This window comes from Stylophora pistillata, chromosome 11 (assembly GCF_964205215.1).
Source record: "Stylophora pistillata chromosome 11, jaStyPist1.2, whole genome shotgun sequence".
Taxonomy (NCBI): Eukaryota; Metazoa; Cnidaria; class Anthozoa; order Scleractinia; family Pocilloporidae; genus Stylophora; species Stylophora pistillata.
In genome coordinates, this window is record NC_142529.1 from 19,545,578 (window position 1) to 19,557,842 (window position 12,265).

The following is a 12,265-nucleotide window of genomic DNA, read 5'->3' on the forward strand; positions in this document are numbered from 1 at the left end:
TCGTTAGGGCGAGAGCAGGCAATGACGTACTCCTAGCCAAACTTTCAACTAGGCCGTTTCCTAAGTCTCTATCAAGGTCTTCGCCGACTTTGTCGATTTTAAGGGTAAAGGCAGTTGGTAATGTGTTATCTGTCAATTTTTCACTAACGTGTTCTCTTGAGTCTCTCCTTACTAAAAGGCAGCGATCTCCTGACTTGCATTTAGTCAGGTGTAAAGACGTTCCTCGGAAATGCTGACTTAGCCTAGTCGCTACTAAGCGCGTTCTTGGTTTCCTACAAGAAAAAGTGATATGCACTTATTTACTGAGTGTAGGTGGCCAAACGGAATATCCCTCGGCGTAGCGCAGCAAGGTCCGTAATTCAAGACCCAATGAAGAAAGGTTTGGTCGATCCAAGGAAAACTTATTCCGCTATTACATCCAAAAGGATTTTACCCTGTAGGGCGTACTTTGAATTATTACGTTTGAGCTTTTAAATTGAATCATTTAATCACCAATTTAAAAAAAGAAATTATTGTCGTAAATGTCATTTACGGTGACTAACCTCGACGAGATGCATTCAAATATGGCGATAAAAGGTAGCCTTTCCACTGGAGATGATAGACCCGGCATTGACGCATCATAGTATACAACTTAAGTAGGACAACATTCAAGCTGGCGTAAGACGTGATTTTCTTGTACTTGAGGTGAAATCTGCCGGAAGAAACGTACCGTTCGTAAGCGTTCTGTGAGTCATTGTGATTTCATCATCTTACATCTCCAGACATGACCGAGTGATTCTCTCGCCTTTTTTACACCTCTTAGATGGGAAAAAAACTTCAAGTAACAATGAAGTTACTCCAAGGGCCAAGATTCATTTTAGGAGAAGGACTCATCAATGGTGCAAACTTTGATTGCTTTTTGTCAAATACGACCATCACTTCAGTTCTCACGGAGAAAAATTTCAATTTTAAAGGCTTGGACTTCTTGACGAGATACACGAAGAGATATCGGCTCGATGGTATTTGCTGTAAGCAATACATGGATATCAAAGCCACCAAAAAAAATAGCAACCATACCTTTGCACTGTGTGTAGGAAGAGAGTTTGGGCCGAATTCTGGTCTCATTTTCTCTAACCGGTAATAAAAGAAAATAACTCAAATTAGAAGACTCGTTGCCTGTGTCAATAAACTCAGTTATATTAGATAAAGAAGTAATTTACGCAAAAAATACGCAAATTAGAATCGGGTTGAAAAAGCTTGGGAACAATTTAGAACTTCTACAAGAACTGAGCCATAAAATTCCAAGTAAACCCGAAACAACAAGCACCTGATAATTTTCGCATTTCTTGTGGTCTATTTTTGACACTAAGTAAACAGCTTCTGTACCGCTGCCACTGCCAACACTGTAAGAGTCACGTCCGCTCTTCTAGTAGTGGGCTTGGGCTGCCTGTGGTTGAATCCGAACATTTGCATAGCAGAAATGCAATGCGAGAAATCTGAAAGTTGCTCACATTCACCGAAAATCGGCGATCAGTGTTACGCCGCGAAGGGTTCCCTTACAGGTAAGACTTTTCGAAAATTATCGTAGTTGGAAGTTTATTATTGTTTAAGTGCACACCTAGTGGAATTGATATTCAGGTGGCTTTCTGACATTTGCATGTTGTAATGCTGTAATTGCATTGAAATTTTTGTATGGAAATGAACCATATTGAGGGTATTCTATTACGAAATCTTATAAATATATTGATGAATAAAGAAACGATTAGATTTAATAACTTAATACTCAATAAACTGTTAAAGGAATTCGGGTTTTATCTGAATGGATCATTATACTAAGTTGCACATGATATGGTGATGATCCTGAAGATTTTGTTATAGTGTTCGTAATGCCACACATTTTTGTTTTCCAGGGTGCTGCCATGTGTCGTTTTAAATCTAATCGAGCGTTTCCGAGGAATTTGCAGTTTTCATTGGCTATCTTCCAATTCGAGCATCCAATCACTGTTAATGTTGAGAGGTGTTGCGATGACTGCCTTAATAGAGAGAATATTCCACGTACGTTGATTCTTATTGCTTATACGATAAATGGTTTTGAACTCGGGGGAAATATTTGATTAAATCGTGTAGTTTGATCGTCATGGCTAGCATAGGACCAACATATTCTTCTAAATAAGTCTGCTTGGCTATAAGCTATAATCTTTAGGTCTGAATGAAACTCACAAATTGTAGATAACCATGTTGTAGAACTAGTAGAGACAACGAAATTTTAGGAGTCTGTGTACATCAACACTTAATATAGATGTCTAATTTAAAGAAAACAACTGCCAATACCTCACAAATGTATAATTTTAGTGTATTTTATTGTAAAAACGTGGATATTCCCGAGAGATCTAATTATTTGTAGACTTTAATAATTAAGTTTAAGTCAATAGTTAATCCTAATTTAATGCGTATATGCATGTCAAAAAAGACTTGCAAAAGATTAAAGTATGAGATATTCACTCTTTTAATACTTTTTATGCTCTTTTTGGCTCTAAGAGAGGTATGCATCATCCGCTATTTTGATAAAGATGGTCACTATTTTTTTCTTGCCTTATAATTATAGCTTCCAATACGCCGGGAGAGGTCAACGTACTTTTACAACGAGCGGATGGTGAAGTGCTTGGCGAAACGACGAATTGTTATTACAATCAAAAGAAAAAGGCTATTCCAAAGATAACTGAGGACCCAGAGCTACAGGAGGGATTTTTTCGAAGTTATTGTGAGATGTTGACTAATCGTAACAATGCAACAGCCAGTGGCACTGAAGCACAAAACCCTGGAATTCGTGGTGAGCGGCGCAACTTATTGATTGTATCTAAAATTCATGAAAACCAATCGAGTGCCGTCACATGTGGTTCAAATCCAAGGCAAATTAATCAATCAATATAATTTTATAATTTGTGCATTATTTGGTAAATAGACCACTTCAGGCAGTTGGTATGTCGGCTGATAATGTTCGCGGCTGAGATATCGTCCCAGAAATGAATATTTTGTTTTAATTACAGATACCCTTCACTTTTCATGGCTACTACCTCCAATGGAAGCGAAGCCATAATGTTGTCCTGTTGAGTAAATATAATACTAGAATACGAATGACGTCCTAGCCCACAACGAAGTCTGCCGAGTTTTACCCGATATTCCGAGTCACTGTATTCAAACATCTTTCTCTTGTGGAAAAAGCCAGACTGATAAATATGTGAGACGCGGCAGCCATATGCAGTCGTGACTGCCTATTTTTGAAATTATGAAACGATAAAGCAATCAACATCTTTCCATTTTATATAAACCACGTGGAGCGGTTTATATAGCTTCATATAAGGAACCGCTTGACCAATCAGATTGCTAGAAACTCTTTGCTCAGCTCGAAAATTATACAAATTGAATATATTTATACCTTAAGGAAAACAATTTTAAAGCATTGTTTTGATTTCACATTGGACTGGTCAATTTTTAAAAGGTCGATAACTTTATTTTCTTATGTTTCTTTGATTGTACTACAAGGGTTAGAAGTTTAGCACTCAAATCTTTTAGCTAGGCAGTTCCCTTAAATAGAGAAATTCATTTGATGACTGTCTCTAGCTGACATTAATTGTAAACATCCTTATTTTTTCTAGGTTCTACAGAACCTGTGCAGATGTTATACACCCTCCTTTGCTTTGCAGCAGAAATTAGTGCTGAACAATTTATCAAAATGATCTTCAACTCGTCCGCTGGAAGAGTAGTTTATGACCAATACAATGACAGCTCATTTCTTCCCGAAGCTATTGCCAGAGAGTATGGGCATGAGAAGATAGCTGTTTATCTTGAGAGGATAACTGGAAGGTATTCAGTTACACTTGACTTCGGAATGAGGTGATTTAGATACGATTAATATTGTAAAAAGATTGGGACTACTCATCGTGTTGATATACGGCCTTATACAGTAATAGATCCACGTTTTCTTCCACAGCGAACCGCGGGTTAACATCAGCTGTTGCAGCGAGTTTTGTGCGTAAGAAGTGCGTAGATAAAATGATTTAACAAGGCGGCTATCCAAAGGTGGTACTAAGTTTTATTTTTATGGCTACGTACTGCCTCTTATGGAGACGAAGCCATAATATTTTCCTGTTGAGTGGGTGAGTGTCACAGTAGAATTCGAACTACCTCTAAGCCAATGCAGGCGTCCTATTAGGGCGATTTAAAGTTAAGAACGTGCGATCGTTTATTCAAACGGCCACGCTTAATTTGGAATTAGAGTCGACGGTAGGGGAAAGGCGAAAAGACGCCTGCGTAATATTTACTCCACTACCACTACCCCTTCCTTATTTTTTCACTGTCTCACCCCTTCTTGGTCCAGATATCTTTCTCTCTTAACCCTTCCACTTCCATTAAAATGAAAGATGACGGCCATAATTTTCGCCAAGAAAATACTGACCACACGCTCGCCAAAATTTCTCCTGCTCTGTAGGCTAAGCCACAACGAAGTCTGCTGAGTTTTACCTGATATTCCCCACCCTTAGCTTTTGTTTGTCTGGGAACATCTTCGGTTATTTAACGCTTAGAATTCCGATGTTTCTCGGTGAGCCCTGCAGAGTATTAAAAAGTATTACAGAAGACCATAAACATCTCACAATCATTTCAGGATAGCGCGTAAAAAAAAAAAACCTTTTCCGTGAGAAATATCTTAAAGGTGTGAGTATATCAGGAGAAACCATTTTTTCAGTTCTTGCCTTGACAGTACAAGAGATGATAAAGATCTCAAAGTAGTTTCACAGTGTCGTCTCCGTCACATAATTGAAAACAAGACTTATCTTTGCAGAAATATCTAAAAAAGTACGATTTGCACATCGATAAAACTTTGAAGAAAAGGTTTGTTTATTCGGAGAGCATTTTATCATTTTAATCAGCGACTTTGGTCTAAAAGGGCCTCTAAATTTGCAAAGCGACCTAAGTCCGAGGTTTAACGGGCTGACCCTATTCCAAAGGAATGATGGAACGGTGAAACGGCGAAAAGGTGCAATGAAGTAAGAAAATAATTTATGATTTACAGGTAAAATTAGAAGAAGCATAGTTTAATCATTATTGGCGCTTAGAGGATAGACCGAAAAAGGAACAATGAGATTCCTGAGCTAACCCCAATGCATTATTGTTATCAGTACTATTATTATCAATATGATTATTAGTTACCACTTAGTTATTGGTTGAATAGCAATTAGTTGCTATATTTTTTAATCATCCCTCTCTATGTAGGATGCGTCAGGTTTTCTCGTTTGCATGTTGAACAAATCCTCAGCGACAATTTGAAACATTCCTTAAAAGAAAAAGGAGAATGATAATGTTGTGACGCTTTCATATTTCTCTATGAAGCTTTGATTTACATTTACAAAAAATGTTTTTTACAAAATATGAAAAAAATCCTGATTAAAAGGAGAAGTCACATTTTGGCCTCGTTGAACCTATGAACTTAGAAACTTCTAATGTTGTCACTTCCAATGAGGATCATTATGTTTTTCGATCGACTGCGCTTCAAACTGTTATTGCTAACCTTGTTGGGTCTTACACAATGTAAATAAACTTTTTAAAACAAATTCTTCCTACTTAGATTTTCCAAAGAGGCCAGTGATACGCCAAACTACCCCCAGGGAAAAGGAATTATGGGGAAAATGAGACCTCAAAAAATATCTGGGCACACAAGGAGGGTGGGGTATGGAAAGGAGGAAGTGTTGCGATGGAAGAAAGAGCCTGTAAATTATATACTCTTTTGGGCCAAGCGGAAATCCTGGAGCTTAGGGCTACTAGAACCTGGAAAAAAATTTTAATCATGAATATTTCACTAAGCTAAATGATTGTCAGAACATCAGCAGCCTACATCAAGTTTTCAAACGCTTACCTAAACATAAAGCTTTCTGTGTGTCGTCCTTCTTCATCGCCGATTGGCTGGTTGGCAAGTCTGGCCGTGAGTTTAAACGACGCCTTGAGGTGCATGTCAACAGTCTGAATATACAGAGAGACGTTTAGCGCTGCCTCGACCACAGGATAGAAAACATCTGTCTCTCACTTACAGCAATTTCCAATTGAGTGTCGAAAGCAATCCAGAATTGACCCGTTTTTGCTTTTCCTCTTGATATGTTTGGTCTAGAAAATTCGCGCTACTTTCTCAACCAATCAGATTCAAGACTAAAACCAATCGCGTCTTGGTCAACCGCGATTTCCCGCGCTTCAAGCAGTTTGCTTGTTTCTACTTCAAGTTCTCATTGGCTCCTTGTGATATTTTCCTCGCTGCGATTGGCTGTTGGGATTGCTATGGTTTTAGTTTTGCGACACTCTATCGATAAACGCTCTAAGAATTAAAACACCAAGCAGTTTCCATTTCAAGATGGTCTGCTACAGAGATCTCGTTGGGGAATATCTTGGTTTGCGTGTAAAAACCGTCCGCCGCACCACTATCACCAGCAATGTCGAAGTAAAACTGAAGCAAAAAATAAAACTGAAGCAAAAAAAAGGCAAGTTAAGTAAAACAACATTGTTCAATTTGTGATAAAACTAACTCGAAGTCGCTGTGTTTTTTTCTGATTTAGTTTTGTTGCTTTGTAGACTGTTTTACTTTTTGCATTTAGTTTTCCACAGTTTTGCCTTGCGATAATTTGCATATCATTGTAAATTTTCTGTACTCGTTTGAAAACTGGTTGCGTTTTATCTCGAAGCTGAAGACTTGTAAAGCATTTGGATACTCATTAATTTATTCGTGTTCTTCTCGTTGCCATGTTCCCACCAATCACGTAGCTCCTTTTTCTGCCTTTAAAAGCACACACAACCCACAATTCCCCTATTCGCTCCGACGAAGGGCTAACGCTCGAAACGTCAGCTTTCATAATCGTAACGGTGGCCAATTTACCATTTCAACTTTGTTGATATATTCAATTATTTCGTTACCCCCACCGACGCAGCCCCAAACAGTTTCTTTAGAAACTATCAGCCTTTATTCATTGGGATACTCAGTTGAAGACTGTTGAAACGCAAAATACATCAACTTACTTGTCTTGCTAGGATACCATATTTCCTTCAATAAGCGCCCACGCCCTGAACGCAATAAGCGCTCACATCCTAGGCCATAATATCAGACAAGAGCCCCCCTTCGAATTAGCACCCCCACCCCCTTCCCCCCCCCCCCCTTGCTCTCTCATATTCTTAAATGGTAGGAATACAAGGAACATCTGTCTCTGTTATCACTTAATCGAAAAATTTAAGATTTAACCACAGCAGAATCAGGCAAGGAGAAAAAATTCTCAATGAGCGCCTCCTTTGATTAAAGCGCCCCTTCCAACTAGCACCCATACTTTCAACGGGAATTGTAAATAAGCGGCCGGGCGCTTTTTTGAGGAAATAGGGTGACCCCAGTTTCTATCCAATTCTAAAATTCCCTTAACTATAAAGGTTGATATTAATAATGCACACTTTTTTCTAGAAGACAATGAAACGTATTTATCATCCAGGAGTGACGGTTCATTTTTATCAATAATTTTTTTTCCTTTCCTTGTTGAAACCTGATAGGAAAAATCGTGATCACCTTTTACAAAGTCTACTTCACTTGCGAATTCACGCAGCCCTCCAGAAAATTGAGCACAACAGTGTATCTTTGGGAAGACCACAAGTCGTACATGGACAGGAATTTGTATAAAATGGACCGCAGAATGAGCTTCAAAATATGAATAGCGAAGAAATGACAGAATCAGAAGATTTCTTCGATGCTAAAGAAGAGTGTGCGAATTTATATCGTCAAGATTCTAACTCTTCGTTTGATATAATATCGGATTTTTCCGATGAAGTATGGGCACGAAGGGTCTACTCCATGGCTTTTGAGGCTCCTTGAAAATTTTATAATTTGGATATATCAACAAAGTCGAAATGGTAAATTGGCCACCGTAACGATTACAAAAGCTGACGTTTCGAGCGTTAGCCCTTCGTCGGAGCGAAGGGCTAACGCTCGAAACGTCAGCTTTTGTAATCGTTACGGTGGCCAATTTACCATTTCAACTTTGTTGACATATCCAAATTATTTCGTTACTCCCACCGACGCAGCCCCAGACAGTTTCTTTAGAAACTATCAGCCTTTATCCTTGAAAATTTTAGCCTTTCACAGGGTTCTCGCGCTCTTTGAAAGTCTTTGAAAGTCCTTGAATTTAATTTTTTGTTTTCAAGGACTTGAAAACCCTTGAACTTAGGCGCAGGTCCTTGAAAATTTCTAAAAAGTCCTTGAAAATAAGTGAAAATGAATCAAATTCGAAGTTTTCTTTTGTTTTCGGTGTTGAAAGTGTAAGTTTCCATAGATACAAGGAAACACCAGAGAGAAAAGCAACATTCCAAAAGAGAAGACCGGGTTGAAACGGAATGGAATTGAAAGCAGGGTTCTTGCACTTTTTTAGGAATCCAATTCAACGACTTTCAAGGACTTTTTAGGTCCTTTCCAAGGACCTCGGCTATCAAATTCAAGGACCTTTTGCATTTAACAGGAGCTGATAGAAATAAAAAACATTGCGTGCAGGGCCGAAGTCCAACGAGCGTGATTTCAAGCATGAACATCAGAGTGATCACGTGTTAGGTAACTAAGGTTATTTTCGATGCACCAATCAGGTACAAAATATATAAAAATCACGAGTCAAACATCATAATCGAACGCGGGATTTGAAAGAAAAACTCGTTTTCGCGATTTGTGCTCGTGTAAAACTATTATGACAAGGTGTTTCATGTTAAAGCAATTTTTATGGCGCCCAGAATAATACAAAAACCAAAAATGTCAATGATTCTTATCAGAAGGTAGAGATTACAAATAAGTGACGGATGGTGGAAGTCAATTATCATCGTTGATTCAAAATAATAGTAAGGCATTGGGCTGCCTAGGACTTCGTTCAAAAGCTCCATCAGTTTCTCATTTCAGCCGTAAGGATTTTTTTTAACCTTAAACTCCCAAGATCTGATTGTTAATCCTTCGTTTTTCGTGTGTGGGAAATTAACGTCTCCAACCCCTAACCCTGCAGGAGACGGGACCTCCATTTAGTCGTCCCTATCCGAGAAGACTAGAATATCTAACCATTTCTTGGTGTAGAAAGGTAGCAAATTCTTCTTAATTATTTTAAGACCTTGAATGTTGGTCCGGCCGGGGCTCGAACCCTCGACCTCCCACACAACAGTCCAGCGCACTATCCATTGAGCTAACCGGGAGGCGGTTATGAAAATTTAGCATAAGATCATTGTAACAACTATCTGATAAGTAGGAGTACTCTCATCGCCTGTTTGCTGATAAGTTTGAGTATTCTCATTACCTGTTTGCTGAATAATATATATGTGATAAGGAGAAGTTACATGTTAATCGCCTCTAGAAGTTAAAGGGTTTAATCTTCATACTGTGTTCCACTCACTGTCAAGAAGCCGGAAAACAGCGGACTTGTCAAACAACTAACTTGGGCTTTCAGCAGACTGCTTAGTTAGAGATTTGCAAGAACCTAAGAGCCCATTTTTACAGATCCTGTTGTAAAAAAGGTAAAAAAGTTTTATATGAACAAAAGATTATACAGTTTCTATGCCAAATATCAAATGATATTGAACAATGTAACGCATCCAGTAACGGATGTTACTAAAATTGAGAACGGGAAACGGAGAACGGGAAACGGAGAACGGGAAACGGAGAACGGGAAATGAAGAACGGGAAATGAAGAACGGAAAATGGTGAACGGGAAATGGAGAACGAGGAACGGGGAGCGGGAACGAGGAACGGGGAACGGGGAACGGAGAACGACGAACGGGGAACGGGGAACGGGGAACGGGGAACGGAGAACGAGGAACGGGAAACGGGGTACGGGGAACGGGGAACGGGTGTACAGCGGTAACCCGCCTGAGAACTCAAAATGGCGAAGTCTGTTGGCTTGACTTCGCGAGTGAAGATTTAAAAGGTTGTCCACGTTGACATCGGCTGCAGGCACGTTCGTGGCTGACCAGACCGATGCGGGAAAGGCAGATCCGCGGGCGGAGTAAAGGGAACTAAAAGGGTCTGGCAACTAGTTTTGAGCACGTGCTCTTCGAACGCGATCGTCGGAGCAAAAAGCATGGACTGTAAGTATAGGTTTTATTGAAGGATTTTAATTTGAAATGTTGAGTGCCTCATAAATTTAGTGTTTGTCTGGCACACATTGCAGGTTGCATAGAAATCAAATCCTCGGAGAGATGAGTATCTTACAATTCATGCACAACATTTGAACAATCAACTCAGAACTACAAGCTCGCGGCATTTATTCTTACATTCGTAGAGTAATTGTACTGCAAGGTAATGAAGTTTACCTCCAATATCTTCACCGTTACAACCTAGCAATATCAATATTATTGTAAAGCAAACAGCTGCATGACTTTCACGCCCATTATGGGAATCACTTTCTCTTGAATATGATCAATGCAATGTAAATATTATTGTAAGCATTAGCATGAATGTGAATTCATACACCTACATTCTTGAATACATAACTCATGTTTTCCTGTTAAATTAAATGTTATTAAAAGTTCTGTCAATGTTTGATTTCTCTATTGTTTACATGGAAGTTTATGGGTCGATAGAAAGATATGTTCCTGATGTTATTTTGCGGTAAGGTAAGCAGATATCTGCATGTACTAATTCTAATAACTAGGCTGGTTATTACGTTTCCTAGCTCATTTCTGTTAATCTAAGATATTACTAGGCTTTTGTAAATTATTCTAGCATTTTTTTTGAGCATTTTAGTGAGGCAAAAGCAGTGAGCATTATTCGAGCATTTTAGTGGCATTTTCCCGGATTATTATTTTTTTAGCGAGAAAATAAAATAGAAATTAACTTTTTTCAGTCCCGCTTTTAATTCATGAAAAAACCTAATACAGCTGAATGGAGCTGGAGACTGAGGACAAGTCAGCGGTTTTACCTTTCGAGATTCAAAAGGCGGCCATTTTTGTTTTCTTCGTGACCCGTGTAAGTTACACGGGTCACGAAGAAAACATAAGCCTGTATACATTGTCGTTACTTGCAACACTTGTACCTAAGTGTAAACTTTCAAATTAATTTTAAAAAAACGTTTGTATAATGAGCATTATCCGAGAATTTTAGTTACTTTTTTGGGGGAGACCGAGCATTTTAGTGGGAAAAATGGAGCATTAGGGTGGAGCATTTTAGTGGGGAAACAAAAGCATAATCTACAAAAGCCTAGATATTACCTGCTTGCTACTTATCTGCAAAAAATGCTGTTGGGCAATGCAAACAACCAACATACCTAAACTCTGCCAAAAGATGCAGATTTCAGGAAGGAAACACAAAGAGAGACGTCAGAACAAATGGTGGCAGCCATTGCAGAAACGTTGACTTCGAATTCTCGCCTCGGAATACCAGGCTTCGAGGCTTCGCCTGGGTAACAGTTAAATAAAAGCGAGTCGTCTAATTTCGCTGCAAGCGGTGACCTAGCGATAAAATCAGCTTTTGTAAACGTCGTTTACTTCGCCATTTTGAATTCTCTGGAGGGTTACCGCTGTACACCCGTTCCCCGTTCCCCGTTACCAGTTTTAGTAACATCCATCCCGTAACTGATCATCGCAATTTTTTTTTTCTCTTATGTATATTTTCACTCTAGCATGTTAGTTTATGGTGTAATGTATTGAAAGGAAGTATTTACGTTTTAGATTTGAATACGCACTGTATTAACTATAAATAATAACTGTTGCTCGTGTTGTATTCGATACTCTTGTTTCGAATTGTATTTGTATGGGGTACAGAGAATTGTATAGAGATTTAGCATCGCGTTTACGTGGAACATGAATGGTAAGTGACCACGTGACCTCGTTTTCCCCACCATTTTTCCACGTGATTTTCTTCACTTTTCCTCTCACAGTGTAGAGGTTAACTGTAAGTCATACAAGAGCGCCTTCAAATCCGCCATGACGTGAGCTCACGCGAAGCTAAAGCAGCAATGTTCACGCTATTTTACGTGAAACGTGAAAGGGCAAGCTGACATTTGCCGTTTCACGTAAACGCGGAGCGAAATCATTTCTATCGTTTATATAGCTGGCAACGCCCGTTAGAGTGAATCCTGTGTTCTGATTGGCTACCCGAGCTGGCAAGATAAGCCCATCTTGCCTACTCGCCGGGATTGCCCGCTTTGATCCGCGTAAGAAAAAAATTGCGTGGAGCGGACTGGAAATGGTTCGTAACTTTTGGACAATGTCGGCGATGAAGTTGCAAAAAGCGGCAGAAGACATT

The 12,265-nt window shown here is 39.1% G+C and overlaps 1 protein-coding gene across 1 annotated transcript; it reads left to right on the plus strand.

Moving 5' to 3' along the window:
• Nucleotides 1-131: 131 nt before the first annotated feature.
• On the plus strand, nt 132-5,139 carry LOC148720491 (uncharacterized). The gene is made up of 3 exons (XM_088738410.1): nt 132-2,034; nt 2,585-2,809; nt 3,636-5,139. The coding sequence occupies exons 1-3, from the start codon at nt 1,866-1,868 to the stop codon at nt 3,875-3,877; spliced, it is 636 nt and encodes a 211-aa protein (XP_088594536.1). The 5' UTR covers nt 132-1,865; the 3' UTR covers nt 3,878-5,139.
• The last annotated feature ends 7,126 nt before the right edge of the window (nt 5,140-12,265 follow it).